Raw genomic sequence first — 20623 nt, forward strand, 5'->3', positions numbered from 1 at the left:
TGGTAGTTCTGTGCAAGGGTCGCAGGAGTCATCTAGATCCAAAAGCACTCTGCTGAGCTATAAATGGTGGTGGTGGTGGAGATTTATGATGTCTGCCCTGGAGTTACTCATACGTGGATTCCCAGCCTGCAGATATTCTGAGTGTAGTGAGAAAAAGCTGTAATAGTTCTTGGAGAAAGGTAATACATGTAATCTTGAGTTACTGCTTGCCATAAGGATGAGCTTAGTCCCAGAATGCACCAAGGGCCGTGCAGGAGTCTGCCTGGAAGAGGTTTTTTGATGTATAGCAAGGAATGTTATCGATCCATGCCTGGAGAAAACCGTTGTACCACAACAGATGAGCCAGGCTAACACAGGCACAGTTGGTATAGAGCAACAGTGAAGTGTAGGATTATTTATTGGGAAGGAAACATGAAATGACTTTGTAGTTCCAGGTCTCCCAAGCATTTAAGAATGTTTTTTCAGAGTAAAGCTTTGCATTTTTTCATCTATATTAATTTTTGGGAAGTTTCTTAAATGTAAAGCATTGTTAAAGGCCCGTGTCTCAACCATTGCGCTGCATTTCCAACAGAAGGTAAAAGGATATGAGAGATACTCAGTGTGAAAATTGCAGAGCTGAGCCTCATCAGCCTTTATTCCTGCCTGTTCCTCCTCAGGAAATTCCTCCTCAGGAAATTCCTTCTTTCTCAGGAAAACCTGGATGCTTCCGTGCTCTTCTTGCTTTGGTAGGGCTGAGATGCTGCAAGATACAGATGAAGACAACATGGAAATTTGAACTGGGCAATAACAGGAACATCCAAGTGTAAAGTAAAATAGATAATAGCTTAGTCTGTCAGAACAATGTTGTGTGACTTGAGAGGATCCTCCACACTTCCCAGTGGATTCTGCACCAGTGTGCATGGGTTTTGTAGGAGCTGACTCTGTTACCAGTATAAGCTATATTGTGCTGCTTTAAAGACTCTGAACGTGTAATTAATGAAGGCAATTCTCTGTGAATGGGTGCTTCCAGTTGCCATGCACTAAATGCCAATGCCTCGGAGAACTTTTCTTTCCAAGCTCTTGGTTTGCAGCAAATTGGGGTTTAGTTCATTGTGGGTTTATAGCTTCTTGGTAATACAAAACGAAAAGAGGATTTTGTTGCTGTAATGTTGCACTGGAATTGAAGGCTGAAGGGAGCTGCAGTTCCTTCCATGCCCTCCTCAGGAAGTGTAGTTTTTGTCATGAATGACATCTCATTTCTAAAATTATTATAATTTCCATAATAAGGGCTTGCATTATATTCTTATACAGTCCCTCAGAAGCATATTAAGAGCCTTGATAACAAAGCACTTGGGGTTTTTTATTATTATTTTGTCTTTCAGAGACTTTCTTCCTCCTATTGTTCCTTGGACAATTGTTCCTTCCTGGTTTTTGTCCACCCTCCTCTGGAGTAGAACTTTGTTTCTATGTATTTAAGCATTTCATCTTTTCTTAGTTTTCATCTTTGCCTGTTAGTTTTTGTGTTCTACCTGGTTTTATGATGTCTTTTTTGCTAATGGATGGATTTCTGCACATCTCATGTTTGGATGTGTTCTGAATTAGGGAAGCAGACCGTAGGAAATCATGGAAACATGAGTAGAAACTGCACTCTGGAAGCCCAAATGCAAAGCTAAATGATTGAGGGCAGTCCTGTACTTGCAAAGGACTTGCTGCTCACTTTCATAACCAGGGTGTGCAGTGACCAGCTTTTGGGCAGCTGAATCTTTTCCTGGCTTATATCTGATGAAGGAGTTGAAGAAAAGACTACGCAGTGACAGACTGGGATACCAGCTTTTAGTTAGAGTGAAAACAGTGTTGAAAACTGGCTTTAGGTAGTTAACTTCTTGTTCAAATGATGAATTTTAGAGGTTACAAATTACTGAAGGATTTTCTTATGTGACACAAGTATCTGCACTGGAATCCTGCTCTGATAGTGGTAACGGTGCCAGCTGAACATGTTGATTCACTCTGTCCTTGCGAACATTATTGTATACTCATGCATACATGAGCAGTTCAGAACAGTGTGAACATTACCCTGGGAAGAGGGAATGAAACTGAGAACATGTTTCAAATGCAGAGGATGGCATCCGTTACGTCTCCATCCATTCATTCTTTTTCAGAGTAGTAAAGGATTCCTTTGGGAAGAGAATCACTAATTGAGAGGTAGCACCACCAGCACATTAAATAACCAGGCTGCAGTTTTCTGTTTTTCTCTTGCAGTTTAATTTTTCTAAACTTCCCTTTTCCTCCCAGGATCACAGCATAGCTGAAGTTGGAAGGGGTCTACAGGGATCGTTGAGTCTACCTCCCTCTTCCTTTGCAGGACTACCTATGAGTAGGCCAGATCATGTGTGAACTCTTGCCAGCTCAGTGCCCTGACCACTGTGTTGGAGGTTACAAATTAGGGAAAGATTTTCTCCTATGAAACAGGTAGCGCGGGGAGCATGTCCAGAGGCAGACCAGCATCTCAGTGAAGAACCTTTTCCTACTGTCCAATTGAACTTCCCTTGATGCAGCTTCATTCCATTTCATAAGAATCACAGAATCCCAGCCTGGTTTGTGTTGGAAGGGACCTTAAAACTCATCCAGTTCCACCCCCTGCCACGGGCAGGGACCCCTTCCACTAGAGCAGCTTGCTCCAAGCCCCTGTGTCCAACCTGGCCTTGAACACTGCCAGGGATGGGGCAGCCACAGCTTCTTTGAGCACCCTGTGCCAGCGCCTCAGCACCCTCACAGGGAAGAGCTTCTGCCTAATGTCTAATATAAATCTATCCTCTTTCAGTTTAAAACCATTGCCCCTTGTCTTGTCACTGGTCACCAGAGAGGAGCTCAGCGCTTCCCTTCACTACCTCCTCTGAATAAAGTGTAGGCTGTGATTATATGTCCTAATATCCTTTAATTGTTGGTCAAACTGTGCATATTTAGTGCTATTTTCTTCTGAACTTTTGGTTAGCTTATTTGTCAGTAGTTAACTTAATGATCTCTTTATCATTTGTTTAGGTTTTACTAGCACTGCTAAGTCTGGGATAGCTTGTATATTTTTGGTAACAGGATAATTCAGGACAGTTTTCCAGGTAAAATCACAAAGCCATAGGGAAGAATGAGATTTTGGTTCATGTGCAATTTAATATCTGTCTATTCAGACGCAAATTAGTGGAACACTTTCATTGCCTAGCTACATACATAATATAGAAATTGCTAGTTAGTGCACCATTAATGTAGAGAAATACTACATGTGGGTTTTGTGAATATTCATTCTCAGGCTGTGTTAGTTCAAGCCATGGAAAGGCAAAAAAATCTTTATTATATCTATGAGAATCCTATTTCATCTCAGTAACTGGAACTCAGGATCAGCAATTCCTCATGATTTGCTTTCCAGTACTGAAGTGGTATGTGTGCCAAATGAAGATGTTCTCCGGGAGGATCCATTCAGGGTTTTTGACTCAATAGGAGTACATGAACAGCATTCTCCAGCATTCCTAGGCATACTAAAACCAAGGTGATTATCCACCTAATGTTCTTGGGCTGGTGCTTAAAGTAAATGTAGGTGTGGATATACACAGTCTATTTTTTGCTCTTCCAAATGCAAGCAGCACATAGTTACGTAGTTGTCTCTAATCCTAATGAATGTTGCTCTAACTTTTTGCTTTTCATATCGAACAGATTTCCAGTCTTTGGTGTACCTGTACAGACTGTGTTGCCTGGTATCCCTTTGTTATTCCTGCTGAAATGCCTTTGAATGACTCAAACACTGGAATAAGAGCAGAACTTGGTGAATGGCCGTGTGTAATTGTTCTTCTTAAGAAAATTTTTCTTGTTTTGTGTTTCAGGTGATATTTGAGTCTGTCTCTTTGAAAGGACACCCAGGGTACATAGCTGTGGATGAAGTCAGAGTTCTTGCCCATCCATGCAGTGAGCACTCTTTGTTTTTCTAACCATATCAGTGTGTTATTACCAAGCTTTACAGTCTAAAGGAGTGATTTACCCAATTTGGTCAGCACTAAAATGTCATCCTCTGTCCCTCTGAGGCACCTAAAGACAATCAGCTTTGTATAATTATCTAACTTAGCAAGTTGTGCAAGAGGCAAATGTGCTCTCAGACTATAGCTAGCACCAGGCCATCTGTGGAAGTCTTTTTTACTCTCTTGTTATGAGAACATAAACCTGATTCTTTTATTATTTCTGAATCATACTGCTGTAGAAAACAATTTGAAAAGCTTCTGGTGATACCCTGTGTGGGTAACTTCAGGAACAAATAGTTTCAGTATCTCCTTGGTAAAGGACATATCCTAAGGGTCTCTCAACAAAGGTTAAACCCACTCAGCCCATAAAGATATAATACTGTATCTCAGTCAGACAATACACTTGCACAGGAGTAGAAACTAAAGCAGGTTCATTATGCTGTTCAAAAATATTAATGCCACGTTTCCCCTACTGCAGCCATAATAATACACTTAGATTTATAGGGTTTTTTTCTATTTAAAGAACCTTGAGCCTCAGTCTTTGAGTCTGAACTTGTTTGGTTTCTCTGTGCATCTACAGTGTGGCTTGAGGACTTTGTGTGTCTGTTTTGTGGATGTTATATACAGTTTCTTCTAAAGATTTAATTTAACAGCCTCTCTCACTGGGTCATAGTTCTAGTCAGTCCATGACAGCTGCTCACACAAAAATTCATGGATCATATCGATGGAGTGAAATCAACTGATTTTCTTGCAATGAGGATTTCAGAGAACAGCTGCCACTCAATGTGACAGATACGGTTCTGCTCAAGTTTAACAGGACATTCTTGATAACTGCAGTATGGTTAATTGCTGCTTAACTGAATTATATTTGTATTTACCATGTGCTCATTGCTCAGGCCTTTGGGTGCACTTCATTAAGAATTACTTAGAATCTGTGTGAGCCAGATGTTGCTGATAACGGCAGCATCCACACAGATCCCATAAATGATCTGTGTGTGTTCCACAGCCTGTTGGGTGATGACCAATCCCTTCACTGAGAGACAGGCCAGTGTGGGGCAGAGCCTGAACAAGGTTTGGGATTTAAAACCAGAGACAGGATGCTGTGTTACACCCCTGCTTAATTTAACTGAAGTATTCAAACTGGTTTTAAATCCATTTCTCCAAGTGTATGCACTCTTAAAAATTAAGTGCATTCTTGGTGACTCAAACCAGAAGTGATTCAAACAGTTGGCTACTCCGTGTTGAATTGGTTTGCAACCTGCAGCATACAAGCACCCAGTACAAGCTGCAGGGTCTTTGTAAATGCTTCTCCTGTCTGATTGCCAGCGTTGCTTTTGTGCTGAGCAATGACAGCCAACAGGGTAAATGTCACCAGAGTGTGTTCCATTGACTTGTACAAGCTTTTCCCCTCATACTTGTTTTGCAATTGTTAGAACTCAAGCCATGGAGACCGTGGTACTCCTGATGACCCTGGTGGTTACTGAAATTACTGGTGTTACTCATTTCTGCTTTACCTTCAGAGATGACGGCACAGCAGACAAACCTAAGTAGCAGCAAAACCACGATGAAGTGCCTCTAATGACACAGTAATGGAGGCAAATAAGTAGTTCACTGGTGTTGCCTTTTTGTCTGTCCTGGGAAGGAATGCAGTGCAGTATTGATTGTCATGATGCTAAATCACAGTGACTGTATGTGCAGTCACAGGCCTCAAGAGAGTCAGGACTCAAGGAGTCTGAGGTTCATGTGGCTGCATTCACCCACTCCAAACAGCTTTATATGTGAAGCTGGCTTATATGTGCCCACACAAGACTGCAGGCAGAAAGTACTAGTATTAGCCTGCAAATAGCATGTAGTACATTCTGTCACCCGGAGGTAGGGTTCCAGTAAGCTTTGGTGCCAATTACTGATTCCCAGAGAGCATGATGGTACAGTCACTATCTTTCAGGAGATGTCAGCAAGCTGAGCATGTGGTGAATGGGATACAGAAGCTAGATATAAACATCTGGCGTAGCGTATTGGTGTGTGTTCTCTGTTCATGTTTCTGTAGTACACAAATACTTCTGTGTCAAGCTTGCACACAGGCACAGATGCCCAAATCTTTTTGAAGCTGTTTAGAAATAGAAAAATATGGGTTAGTGCCCTCTGAAGTGATTGAATTGGTGTCTAGTCATACTAGGAATGCAAAAATGAAGTTGAAAGTCTCTGTCCTTTGGAGTCTCTTAGAGCTTCAGTGTGTCCTGCTCAGTGGTTCCAAATGGTGCTCAGACTTTCTTCTGAAGCCTAGGACGAACTAAGTTCATTTAAGTGTCAGATTCACTATTGCAAGCTGTTTTGTTTTCCTCTATGTTAATATGCAAAGGTGAATGAGCCTGGTATTTAGTCAAAAAGAGAATCCTCTGCTCTGGTTGCTTTGTGACCAGATGTGCTTTTAATTTTAATATCAGTGGTTTAATATTGAATTAATACTGAATTTAGTATCAGAAAAACTCTGATATCCGCTATCTTATACTAATGCAGTGATTCAGTACTGTCAGATGAAAATTTCATTTAACACCTGATCTGGTATTAATGACACATTATTATTCTAAAGGTCTAGGATGTATTTGATAGTCAATAAAATTAAAAGGAAAAAAGACCTTTGGGAAAACTGGCTTTGGGTCAGTTGCGCTTGACAAGCTCAGGAGCGTTTGAGGGGTTTTTTGACCTTTTTAGAAACATAGCTTTCTGAAGAAAAGAAATTACTCTATTACGCTTTATAGCAAGCACTGAGAGATTGTGCTGATGCCCATGAACTTGTGATTTGATCTCAGTCTTTGTTTTTAGCTGTGCTAGAGCTCTCTGTGGTCCCTCAGGCCATCCTCTGTCAGATCCATCATCCCTATCACTGCAGTGAGCAGTTAAACACCGAAGGACAGCTTTATTTTACAAAATCCCTTTGTCCAGGATAGGCCTTAGTGCTTTGCTGAGTGTTTGTATCTGTTGGTGTGACACAGCCCATCACTGCTTTGCTCTAGCCTTGCAATACTTCTCTTTTGTTAGGAAAAGCACCTCATTTCCTCCGGCTGCAGAACGTGGAGGTGAACGTGGGACAGAATGCGACGTTCCAGTGCATTGCTGGGGGGAAGTGGTCACAGCATGACAAGCTCTGGCTCCAGGTAATGTGCCTTTTTTGGGGTTTTTGGTTTCTTGGTTTAGTTTTGGTTTGTTTCTTTTTCCAAGTAAAATAAGTCAATGGAGAAAGACTGCGTGGTGGGGCAAAATCTTCTCATCAAAATCTGCCTTGAACTGCTTCTAGGTGAGAGTTTAAGGCGACAAAGTACAGAATTGTGATAGAGAGAATGGGAAGAATGGCCAGTGACAGCAAAAGTTAGGATTCAAAACAATGCTGATGTACCTGTAAGGAGGTCATAAAGCACAAGATTCAGAACAAGTGGAATAGTTCTTCACTTCTGCTTTATTATGCAATCTTCTTTCCTCTCACTCTCCAAAAACGTCCTCAGCCCAGAGTCAGTGACAATATGTCCAGAAGGAAACCTACTCTTTAAGTTCCGAGATTGCTCCCTGGCTGGTGAAACCAGGCAAAACCAGTTTGCAGCCACTGTTTTTCCTCCTTCCAGTTTGCCTCAGCTGCATTGAGTGCAGATTGTTTCTTTTAGTCCCTCACTAAAAGGCCAAACCATTCCCTTTCCTTATATCTGTACTTTCACCCTGCTAGTTGGACTTCAAAGCCTGGGTCCTGCTATTCAGGTGGGTGTAGTAACAACTTTAAGAACTCATTTTCAGTTCTAGAGTTAGAAATGGGACATACATCAAACTGAAATTGTGGAGTGCATGTTTCCTAGCGAAGGAAAAAATTACTTCTTCTGCCCTTTGAAGTGCTGTCATCTGTGAGTCCTAACGTTGCCATGGACTATACATAGTGCTCTTGTAGAAGCTTTTAAAATAACTGAGCTCTTTGCTGCTTCTAACCCTAGAGAGTCATGGAATGGTTTGTGCTGGGACCCTAAAGCTCATCCAGTTCCAACCGCTACCACAGGCAGGGACACCTTCCACTGGAGCAGCTTGCTCCAAGCCCCCGTGTCCAACCTGGCCTTGAACACTGCCAGGGATGGGGCAGCCACAGCTTCTCTGGGCACCCTGTGCCAGCGCCTCAGCATCCTCACAGGGAAGAGCTTCTGCCTAAGAGCTCGTCTCAATTTACCCTCTGGTGGGTTAAAGCCATTCCACCCTGTCCTGTCACTTCTGTACCATTAAACGCCTAACATCCCAAACAAGTCAAGAGGAGTCTCTTCCTGGATGTACTGTACATGTACATAAATATGTGCCAACATAAGTCACTCACTGGATTTTATTCTCAGCTTGACCTGATGTGACTGATGCCTGACAACCCCATCTTTGTGACATCAGAGGCAGCCCGGAATGGCCTTCATCATGGTCTCTGTGGCATGTGTAGTCAAACAATTGAGAGCTTTTTCTCAAGCATTTTTATTGACTTCAAACGTTTTAATAAACTTGAAAAATAACAACTTCAAATGTAGTTGAAATGCTGGGGGAGGAATCAGTTTACCTAATCACAAGAACGGAAATTCCTATTGGGAAAAGGCTTGAGCTGGAGAGGAAAGCAGTTGGCATTATGTAAAAACGACTTGACAGGTACTTCAAGTGTACTCTTGTCACAGCTGTTCTCCTAAAAATTCCATTTTAATCTGAAGTTTATTAACCTGTGGGGTAGTTTTAGCAGCCACTGACAGATATTTTTGGCTTATTCTTTATCCTTTTTTGCATTCTTTCAGTGAAATCTTTCTGTATTATGTCTAGATATGTGTAAAAACACTGAAGCAGTGCATGAACCTTTTCCTGTGAGAAACAGGGGCTTGGGAGGAATTTGTTATTGTTGCTGCTGGAAACTTGTTTTCGATTCTCTAAAATTGAAGCATTTAATGAAAATAGCATTGGAAACACCCCCAAAAACTCATTACTGGGAAATTGGCAAAGCAACATTGTGTTCTCCTTTGAAACTCCTAATAAACTAGGCCAGCTGAGCAAGTTTAGGTATGTTTCATGTGAAGAACTTCTGTTTCTTTCTAATTCTTTATCTGTCCTTTTTCCAGTTGGGAAAATGTAGACTGGCATTGGCAGAGAGGATTACTGGGGAAGGCTGGACGTAAAAGGACATCTGCTCATCCAGCCAATTTCTTTGAATTGGTCCAGAGTCAAAGTTTTACATCTGAAAATGCCAAGTTTATGAAATCCGGTCATTTGTAGCGTTTTCCCAGGTGTACACAAGCCATTCAGTAGTTGTCTTTTCATATCCTAGCCAGGCTTCTAAATATACTGAGTACAATTGCACAGTCTGAGCTGTCTCTCTCTAGTCTTTCAGTAAATATAATGCATTAAATGCCCAAACTTTACACAATCCCAGACTGGTTTGTGTTGGAGGGGACCTTAAATCTCATCCAGTTCCAACCTCCTGCCATGGGCAGGGACACCTTCCACTGGAGCAGCTTGCTCCAAGCCCCTGTGTCCAACCTGGCCTTGAACACTGCCAGGGATGGGGCAGCCACAGCTCCTCTGGGCACCCTGTGCCAGCACCTCAGCACCCTCACAGGGAAGAAGTGTAACAAAGAATGAATCACACATGGGTGCATGATTTGGGTGTCTTAATGACTTGCATTTTCTTTGTCTGCCTTTGCAGCAATGGAATGGAAGGGACACAGCACTGATGGTCACTCGAGTGGTCAACCACAGGCGCTTTTCTGCCACGGTGAGCGTGGCTGACACCTCCCAGCGCAGCATCAGCAAGTACCGCTGCGTCATTCGCTCCGACGGCGGATCCGGAGTTTCCAATTACGCAGAATTAATAGTCAAAGGTAGGTTGCATTAAACCAGCCAGTTTATGCAAGATGAGTATTTTCTCCCAGATGGCAACTCTGTAGAAACCTGACAGCCTATTGGACCTTCTTCTTTCATTCATATTTAATTTAGGTGAGAAAAAAGGGTAAAAGTGACATGAATTTCAATCATTTTATCAAAAGGAATGTTTGAATTGGAGCTATGTCTGGATACAGCCCTCTTTGTAAGCTTTTGGAGTAGTGCATGGTAATTATGGATACTTTTACTGTAGTCATCTAACAGTTTGGCTGTCAGTCAGCTTCATCTGCCTGCCTTTACAATACTTTATCAGGCATAAATCATCTTGTGATGGAGCATTGCACGTCAGAAGAGTCTGCTCAGGGCTGCTGCGAGTAAATGCTGGGATTGACTCTGCTGATGTCCTGAAGTACACAGTAGAACTATCAGTAGTTCTTCAAGGATACTAGCAGCTTACCTTTGTTATTTACTGTGATTCAAGAGCTGATACTGTGCCTGACACATGCCAGATGTGTCTTAATCCTGCCTTTATGTGGTATGTGGTGAAGTGCTGTTCACTGAGCTGCTTTTCTCTTTCTTAACTGACCCTGAGCTGCATCACGGGCACACTCAGTGACTCCTAGGTGGAGAGATCAGAAGGTGGCTCCGGAGGCTAATGTATTTAGGGTGGGGATGATACGAAGTTAGAGGAGTTTGAAGTATGGGATTGCTCAGAGTATAATTTGATTGATCTGTATGTTTCACTTCTGTGTGCAAATAGAGGGCTGCTGCAAAAACGAGATCAGTTTTGTTCACTGTCCTGCCTTGAATATAGAGTGTTGTGTGGTGCAGTTATTCAGACCACACAGATGACACTTCTATTACGTGCCAAGTGCTTTTAATTCCCACTTGGTAATCTTGCATCTTGTTCAAATCTGAAGGAATTAATTCATGGTTAGAATGGGACTGAGTTGCCAGGAATAGCATATCTAGTGTTGTATCATAGCTAAAGAGAGGGAAGGCAGTCTTCCAGAGCAGCCAAATATCAGCATATGCAAAGTTGAGTAGGTGCCCAGCCCTTTCATGTTCATTGATATAAGCAGGGAAAAATCCCAGAAAGATAAGTTAGAACCATGAATGGTTGGATGCCCACCAGGAGAAACATTGCTGTATTCACTGCTGGGTTACTCGAGCAGGCACCCAGCTACAAGATACATTAGGAGGGTGATTCAGTTGTGGGAAGGTGCATCCTCCTTCCCTGGCTCTGTGTAGGAAGCAGGTAAGGTTGGGTGGCTCAGTGGAGGTTAGTTGCTGCAGCACTGTGACATGCTGGGGTTGCACGGATGAGTGCTTCCTGAGCCTGACACTGATTTTAGTGGGAATAAGAGCAAATCTGTAATGCAGGCACATAGGCTGAGCTGAAAACAAACTGGAATTGTTTAATTCTGAAGAGATGTTTATTGAATTACAATCATGTACTTGGATGCCCCTAACCCGCTAAATCCAACCTAATACTCAGCCTCTCATGTGCTTTTTCTCTTGATCAGCTGAACATCAAACCAAAGGGAGTTTCTTCAGCAGAGGTTAAGGTTTAAAAGTGTATCTGTGGATCTTTTTAATGTAAAGATCTGTTTGCTTCGCTGTGTGTACAATGTTTAATTGTAGTATTGAGAAAGGAAAGATTAATTTATGTTGCTCTATATTGAATTGTAAGATTTGGTAGATACAGAAAGAGAAGTTTTGCTTTGAAATACACGTACTTCCTTACCCTAAATTGAAACAACAGAGACGTATTTCAGCAAATGATCAGTTGAATTGAAAAATGATCAATGAAATGAAACATCCACTTGCCACCCCCCTTTCCCCCCCCAGGTCCTCCCCTTACATGTGTGTGTGAACATCTTTACTAAGGACAGTATCAGTAATCACTGAAGGCCTTATACTAAAGTTCATCACTATGTTAGTTTCAAATCATTACAGTCTGTTTGGTGGTGGGAGATACATTGGTAGTGCTGTGAAAACACTGTTCTATAGACAGCTATTTGCTGTGTATGCTAATACCTTCCTGCCTCCTGACTCTGTTGAAAGGTTTGTATGAATGTCAATACATTCATTCTACTCTTTGCACTAGAATCATAATAGTCAAGCCAGAGAAACCTATCATTTCCATCTGTACGCTTTACCATCCTTTGGTGCTCCAGTGGAAGTAGGTCTTCTCTATTTCTTATCTCTCACCATTGCACATATAGCAATTTAAGCCAATTTTGTGCAGGGCAGTTTTCCACAAACCCTGCGGGTCTGATTCTTACTGCACTGATCACATGTGAATGGAAAGCTGCTTCTCTGTAATTTTCTTTTAAGTAAAAGCTGTGTGGCGCTTGCTCACATTGTGAACTAAATGTAGGGCTTGCTTGTGTAAAATTGTTTAAAATACTGTGGAAATTGGCTAGAATCTTACCATTTAAGGTCTCTATTAGTGATGGTGTCTTTCTAGGATGCCTGTCACATTAGGTAAGGCTGTGAATGACATTTTGAACTCCGTGTGTGTGTAGCAGGTTTGTTTGCAATTGTTTGTTTGGGTTTTTTTGTCCTGATCCCTTCCAGATATTCTGGATGCCTAAATCAATGATAGAATCCCAGAACGGTTTAGGTTGGAAGGACCTTAAAGTTCATCCAACCCCCTGAGACTGGGGTGTTGATGTGAAGAGTAGACACTGCACGGCAGTTCTCCTCTTTAGCTGTCAGGGTGGCTGGAAGACTGAGTCCATTCCATGGCTCGGAAGCACTTAGGAGATAAGTTTAGCTGTGGTCTATGTGTCTTTTAGATTTTACTGTTTCAAACTACTTTTTCTAGTCTGCATTAATAAGTTCAGATGGGAATTTTCCTGCCTTCCAGCTACTTACCAGACTCATCTGGATCATGGAAGATGCAGTGTAGGTTTGAATTCATCTGCCTGAGTAATGGACATTAATCAAGGTCCTCAAGGTTATCACCTTGTGAACAGGAGAAAGGCTCTTGCTCGTGCTGCCCTCAGTGTCAGAAGCTGTGACAATGGGGGTTCCCCTCGAGCTGCCTGCTACCTCCTTCCCCGTTCTTCCAGCTTACACAGGCAGATTCAGTCTGCAGAGTTTACATGTCCTGCCATGAGAAGCTATGTACAGGTTTGATAAAGTGTGTGATGGTGTTGCTTTTCTGAACACTACCCCAGCACATAATGGGGGGGTGTATGTGTGTGCCTGTGAGCCATTTAGGAAGGTTATGCTGCCCTTGGAATTACTGAACAAGGGAGAATGGCTTTGTGATTGTGGGGTGTCTGGAAAAGCTACTTACAGTCTGTTATTTCTGTGCAGTCTCAGTGGTGGAGGCAATGCAATGCTCCCTTCCTTCGTGCTCGCATCTGCCTGGGAATTACTTGATCTTGTCATTACTCTGTTTAATTGCCTGGTTCAGTGAGTTGCTTTAACTCAGTTTTAATCATTAGGTGAGGGTGTGAGAGAAGTGATGGCAAAGAGATTACAAGCACTCCTCCACTCTTACAAGAGCTTGAACTCCTCTTTCACTTCTTTCAGTCCAACTTTGCATCTTTCTGTGAAGTGGATTGGGGGGATAGGAAGACAAAGCTCATGTTTCATAGATGTCAGTAGTTAGTATGAGATGTATGTGTTCCTTCCAAAGGAAACATTTCCTTCTCCTTCTGTTTAACCTCTATAATAGAACTGGCAAACGAAGCCATTTCCCTGAGAACTGATTAATGTCTACTGCAGAGATTGGATCCTGCTTTCAGAATAACACAAAGTGCCATGCACGGGTGCTCCAGCAGAGGGTAGAAATTAGAGTAAGCACATCTAGGAAGAATCCCAGCTACAGCTGGGGTAAGGGGAGGTTCACAAATGTGTATTGACAATTCACTCTGTATATTTTGTTCCAACATTTTAGATCTCTTCCTTCAGTAGCATTTCTGTGTAACACAAGCAGGGAGGATTGGCTTAAACTTCATCTTGGAAGTTCCAGGTAGCCTCTTGGAAAATTATGATGACTTTCCTATCACACCACTGAGTTGTTTCAGGAATTTCTTGACAGATTGATGCTCTCCATCATTTGTGGGGCTTTATTTTGGACTTTTTTGTCTGGTTTTCTTCCTGAGACAAATGTTAGTCCAAGAGTTCTGGTTTTATCCTGACTGAAATTTCACTTGAGACTGGTAGAGAAATAGGCATGGGATGGATTTGCTTGGACTTGGTTTTAATGTGTAGATCTCTCAGTATGATGTTGCTGATGGTGTATTGACTAAATAGAAGATATAAATACAATAATAAACAGAGAAGGATTAAGGAACAATCTTTCTGAAGCAGAAGGGACTTGAGTAAACACCCTTCAGTTTTCCAAGGATGAAGAGTGTTATGGGAAGCTGTTTCTTCCTTCCTTGTTTGCGGAATTGTCCCCAGCCTCCATGATGCACAGTGGATACCAGCTGTTGCTGTGGCTTGGTGAGCAGACAGCTCATGTCAGCAGTGGTTCTGAGTAAAAGTCATGGGGAAGGAGTCCTCACTGCTCCTAGAGAAAGCTCTAATAGCTAGTAGTAGTGAGAAGGTACCTGATGGTTGTTTCTTTTTCTCGCGTCAACACTCTTAAGAAATAGCTTCTCCTTATCACAAGCTGTGAGTAACCTGGTGAAAGATTTGTTTTTTAAATTTATCTTTGATTGCAGTTACTTGAACTTTGCAACTGCCAAGATTCCCCGTGGGGAGAATCCCTTTTTGTTGCTTTGGTTAGTAACTGTCTTTTGTACTTCATCTGTGTCGTGTTCCTTCTTCCCCCCATTCAAAGGGAACAGAGGGAATCTCCAAAGAACAAAACAGTGACAGAAGCAGCACTGTGAAGGTAGATCTTCTCTTTCCCTTAGACTCTCTCTGCTTCCCTTGACTTCTCAGTGGCTTGATCTTGCAGGGCAGACCTCTATAGAAGAGCCTGGTTCTGTCATCTGCAGTTCTGAGGTGCCTTATCCCATCAGAGAATATAAGGGAGAAAAAAGGCATCCAAGTCTGAGCAAGCTGTCTTGTGAAAGCATTCCCAATTCTGTGAAGGTAAAAATCCTTCAATAATTTATGTTAAATTTTGGTCTTCAGGTAAAATATGAACCCCAAATTAGTAGAAATAGTGTTATTTACTGGTGTGTATTCCAGTACAGCACGCATCCCTGTTGACTTCCTATTCTACAGAAAGCTCCCAACAAATACTGCAGCTGGTGGGAGCTGGGATGGTGCAAACCCAAATGGATGTGTTTCAGCCTGCCTGGGATTACACTCATGTTTGGAAGGTATGGACAAGATAATTTCACATATTTCATGCTGCCTTCCACCCTGCAGCAGTAGCATGACTCTCCAGTGTATTGCTGCTGGGTGTAGAGTGTTAGCAGTCAGCTCCAGTTCTGGGTTTCAGTGCTGGAGGCTTCCATTGCACTGTAGTACCCATTTGTCAGGCTGGAGTGTTGCAGCTATCACTTCTCTTATGTTTATTTTGAAAAGAAGAGGGGAGTAGCGGTTACTTGGCTACTATTACTCCTCCTCCTTTTTGCTTTGTAGCATGCTTGCCAAGTGTAATCAAAATATAGAGCTAACTCTTGATACCATTTTTTCTCCAATCTATGCTGCTGTTGCTAGTGGGGTGTGTTCCTGCTAGATGATCCGTATGGTTTATGTCCTGTAGTCGGAAGTCTCAGCCTTTCCAGTTTCTAGTTAAAATTAGCAAGAAGGTTTAAGGCAACTACACAGAAACTGATTCAGGACTGTTGATACTCAGAAAAGAGCATCAAATGTGCAGGTAAAGCCCCCAATGCCTTTGTAAACTGGAAATTTCCTTGCAGTCGGTAGGTTGGTAACTCAGACGTGTGCCATTGTAAAAAGTGTCTGGCAGCTTTCCCTTGTTTGTTGTTTCTTTTTAATGTACAAATTTTCATGCAGGTTGATTTCTGATGATGATTATATGACATTACACTGCACAATGATAATTCTTTGCTTATGCCTTAGCTAAAGATTTAGCAGAAAAGATGAGTCACATTCAGTGCTAACTCTTTTGTTCATCCTTCTTCTGCCTGTTTAATTATAGGGAAGTTATTAATGGGCTTCTCATGAAAAACAGAATCTAAAGCTGTCCTTAACTTACCCACTCTGTAGTTAAAATCCTGTTACATGCTTTTAATTCAAGAGAAGTCCCTTGAAGTATCATCTGTCAGCATACCTGGGTGTTGGTGAGGAGTGTGCTTTGATTTAGGTTTACTTGGGCACCTGTGAGATATATTTGCTGGATACGAGCTGTTACCTCAGCAGGAAGGGTACCCTTTTCATATCAAATTATTGCTTCTGTTGCAGTGGAAAAAAGCAACCTAAAAAAAGTGGGGCTTTACTTAATGTGAAACACAGAGATGCATCATAGAATCAGAGTGGTTTGGCTTGGAAGGGTACTTAAAGCTCATCCAGTTCCAACCCGTTGCCACGGGCAGGGACACCTTCCAGTAGAGCAGCTTGCTCCAAGCCCCTGTGTCCAACCTGGCCTTGAACACTGCCAGGGATGGGGCAGCCACAGCTTCTCTGGGCACCCTGTGCCAGCGCCTCAGCACCCTCACAGGGAAGAGCTTCTGCCTAAGAGCTCATCTCAGTCTCCCCTCTGGCAGGTTCAAGCCATTCCCCTTGGCCTGTCCCTACAGACCCTTACCAGAAGTCCCTTCCAACCCAAACAATTCTGTGATTTTCTGACCCAGACAGTTAAAAGCAATATATTGGTTCCTTACCTTACCTTGGTTTATTTTACTTAGCTTTTTTCCCTTTGTACCTCTTAAATCATCCTGGATTGTGTTGAGGTCTAACACTTTTCTTCGAAGATCTCTCTTTATGTCTGTACTCAGCTTCCTCACAGACTTCCAGGTCTGGGTGTTACGTACACCCTTCTACCACCTCTTCTTTTATTATACCACTGCATATGCTGCAGCTGATCTACTATATGGGCACTTGTTAAACTCTTCTGCTGGGTTTGGAGGTTGGCATTTACAAGCTCTAATACTAAGGTAAAGAAGGTTGCAGGTTTTGGAGGAAAGACTGAGGGAGCTTTGTAAGCACTGAATGGTTGAGTTCTGAGCTAAGGATGTTCATATTATGGCAGCTCCAGAATGTTTTGAGCTTCAAAGCTTGGAAATGACAAAAATCCTTTGTTAGGGTGGTGAATGGAGACCATTCTGCACGCTTGTGTTGGGTATTCAGATGAATGGGGGTTTTAAAGTTTGCATAGCATTTACCTCTGAATGATGGATCTGAACTGCTCTGCTTTCAAAGCTGGTATAACTGAACTCCAGGGAGAAGCTGGGTGTTGGTTATGTTTGCATTTGTCCTGTCTGAATGAAGAGATTAAAGAGTGTGTTTCTGTGTTAAGGAAAGAATGATCACTTTGAAGTTAGTTCCCCACTCAACTGTGAGAGTATTTGAGGCAAGAAAATAGGCAAAATTGGAGGTTTGAAGTGAGATTTTGTAGTCCTTCTCCATCTCTACCCATTCAAATAATGCTTCGTTTTTCTGAGCAAATAATTTCCCAGCATCCATTCTAACTGTAAGATGATGAAATAGAGTTCTCATAGAATCACCACCCTATAATCTGTTGTGCTGTTTTTTAGCTTTGATCTGATGTGTTAATCATCTGCCGTGTGCTGGGACACTGGATCAGATCCCATCCTCACTGTTAGCCCCGTGCAGCTGTGACTTTTAAAGTGTGCTTTAGATGTAAGGAGCAGAAACCTGCTGAGCAGCAGTTAAACAGGGTGATGATTACAGCAAACCCTGCAACTATTTTAATAATGAGACTATCAATTTCAGAAGAAAAAAGACATAGTGTGACATTTACTGGCTCTCTACAGTCCATGCTTCCTACTGAACAGCGGTGCTAGAACATCTTCAAGGTGAACCTCGTAAAACTCTGGCTTGGCTTTGTTCATAGAATTCCAGACTGGTTTGGGTTGGAAGGGACCTTAAAGCTCCTCCAACTCCAACCCCTGCCACGGGCAGGGACACCTTCCACTGGAGCAGCTTGCTCCAAGCCCCTGTGTCCAACCTGGCCTTGAACACTGCCAGGGATGGGGCAGCCACAGCTTCTCTGGGCACCCTGTGCCAGCGCCTCAGCACCCTCACAGGGAAGAGCTTCTGCCTAAGAGCTCATCTCAGTCTCCCCTCTGGCAGGTTCAAGCCATTCCCCTTGGCCTGTCCCTACAGGCCCTTGTCCCAAGCCCCTCTCCAGGTTTCCTGCAGCCCCTTTAGGCACTGGAGCTGCTCTAAGGTCTCCCCTTCAGGAGCCTTCTCTTCTCCAGGCTGACCCAGCCCAGCTCTCTCAGCCTTGTTCGTAGACCTCTCCTAGTGTTGCTGATCTTTCTTGCTTTCCTTTTGTTATGATGAGTGATTCCAGCTGCAGCACTGTGCTCTGCTTTGCTGCACAAATACGTAAAACCTCCTCTCTGAAGAAGTTATTCCAGTCCTCTTTCTTTTTTACTATCTTTTTCTCCAATGTATCTCTTGCCTTTCTCTCAGCAGGGAACTTTCCATCAGCGCTTGTTTGTATGTGAGGCAGATGCAAATAGCTGCAAGACTTGGCCTCTCTCTCTTTGGATCCTATAAATCAGTCTTTGCATATGCTTTACAGTTCTATTTATTAGCCTGCAGCTAATACAGAATTACATGACAGACTACAACTTACAGAGTGTTTGTTCCCTCAGCAGGATACAGACACAAATTAAAATGGAAGAGGTTTGGATTGCTTCCTTCCTTACTTTCCTCCTTTCTTTCCTTCATATTATGGCAAATCCGTCTTCTGTTGCTACTGCTGAGGTTTTGACTGACCCTCTGAATACTGCTGACCATATCCTATTGCCTTTTGAGCAGCAGCATGGTATTATTCAGTCTTCTGGCCCAGGTTGCTCACTAAATAATGATTTGTCAGTATTTTCCATGATTTTGAGGTTGAAACTCAAACTGTTAGCAATTCTGTGCTTGCGCTCACATGGTTTTCTACCGCCTCCCTCTACTTAACCTTACCTCTGTTACATACCTTTGCTCTGCATGGTGAGTCCTGCAACTCATTTACTTCTGTTTGCCTTGTGCCAAGCATACAGCACTTTAAGGATGACCAGGAATTTCGGTACTTTTGTTTTCTAATAGAATCATAGTTTGGGTTGGAAGGGACCTCCAAAGCTCATCTAGTTCAACCCCCCTGCAGTGAGCAGGGACGTCTTCCAAGAGACCAGGTTACCCATTGGTTTAGCTACTCAGAGCTGTCTCTTAACTTGTGGGAAGTTTTATGGTTATTGTTGTAGTCACAAACCCATATGTTCTTGAGAACTGAAATCTTGTAGCAGAGAAGTATTTTGCATCAATTTCTATGTGTGTAACTCTAAGACATCCCAAATGCAGTACTGTGTGAATGATTCCTTTTTCAGGATTTAAAATGGGGATGTTCACTTGCTGCCAATAGTAAATACTGTGATCTCTGAGAATAACCTCAAACTCTGCAAGCTTGAGTCTTATTGAAGTAAACAGCCTTGGACAAATGAGTGTTCTGCTTATTTTCTACTGCCTGCTAGGGGAGGACAGGGCTACGTTAGAGCTGGGGGGTGACACATGTTGAGGCAGACAAGGCTTAGCTCCACTATCTAGAATCGAATTGCACACTGACAGTAATTGGGAAAAATATATTCTTTGTCTTCAAGATAAAACCTTTTCACCATATTTATGGTCCTCTCCAAAGCTGTGCCAATTGGATATAATTTAGCATTAGTTAACACAGCATTTAGTCAAGGCATTTGAGGAAACTCATTCTGTTACAGAATTATCCTCAAATTCACTGTAATTCCTTTTTATGTTGTCTTGGAATCACAGCCCTGTTCCAGTCTTTGCAGTAGGATTATTGGTAGTTCCTGAGCAAAAAGGGAATGTTAATGCTCTTCATTAAAGCTGGGATAGTTTCAGTGGGAGCTAGGATGTTCTGTCTTCCAAGACTGACTTTTAGAAGGGAGGATGTGAATTTTCTGCACGCCTCAGCCCCAGGAACAGCAGTTCTGTACTCGTAAGGAACTTTTATTCTTTTACATATATCTCATCTCACTTAGAGCTGTAGTGACAGAAAGAAAAAATGTTTCATCTAATTTGACCTTTTGCAATATGCAAGCCATAGACTTTCCAAGTCATTCCTGCATCAGGAGCGATAAAGGAGCAGAGTTTTCAGGAGAGGTTGATCATGATTAAAAGGTTTTAAACTATCGAAGATTTCAACAACTTTAGGTGAGTTCTGATGGTCTTAAGTGCTTAGTGTCTAGATCTTATTCTAGGCAAATGTTTACAGCTTTTGTGTCTAACAGATATTAAGTCTTTCTGCAAAGTATAATAAATCTTAAAGTAGTGAATGTTTTGTTGCTGTGTAGAAACTTGTGTTGACCCTGATCTTTGCTTTGATGTTTGATTGATGTTGTCAGTATCTTTGCAATGTCCCCTGTCCTGTTGAAGCTCTGCTGCCATCTCTGGAGAAGTATCTCATATATCTCTCAGCCTGGCTCCAGAGCAGAGCTGCTCCAGCCCTCGAAGCATCTCTGTGGCCTCCTCTGGACCCGCTCCAACAGCTCCACGTCCCTCTTGTGCTGCTGCCCCAGAGCTGCATCAGGACTGTGGGTGTCTCCCCAGAGCACAGCAACGGGGGAGAATCCCCTCCCTGAGCTGCTGCTCACGCTCTGGGGATGTGGCAGGAGGTGAATTTTCCAGATTTTATT

The 20623-nt window shown here is 42.5% G+C and overlaps 1 protein-coding gene across 1 annotated transcript in view; it reads left to right on the forward strand.

The window, feature by feature from the left end:
* PTPRT (protein tyrosine phosphatase receptor type T) overlaps window positions 1-20623 on the forward strand; it is a gene marked incomplete at both ends in the record, with an annotated part of 457941 nt that overhangs the window by 186895 nt on the left and 250423 nt on the right. The window contains 3 exons of the mRNA XM_080628020.1: window positions 3849-3930; window positions 7020-7135; window positions 9676-9850. Coding sequence (XP_080484146.1) covers window positions 3849-3930; window positions 7020-7135; window positions 9676-9850 — 373 coding nt within the window. The remainder of the gene's footprint in view (window positions 1-3848; window positions 3931-7019; window positions 7136-9675; window positions 9851-20623) is intronic.

Source organism: Psittacula echo (assembly GCF_963264785.1).
Source record: "Psittacula echo genome assembly, chromosome: 12".
Classification (NCBI taxonomy): Eukaryota; Metazoa; Chordata; class Aves; order Psittaciformes; family Psittacidae; genus Psittacula; species Psittacula echo.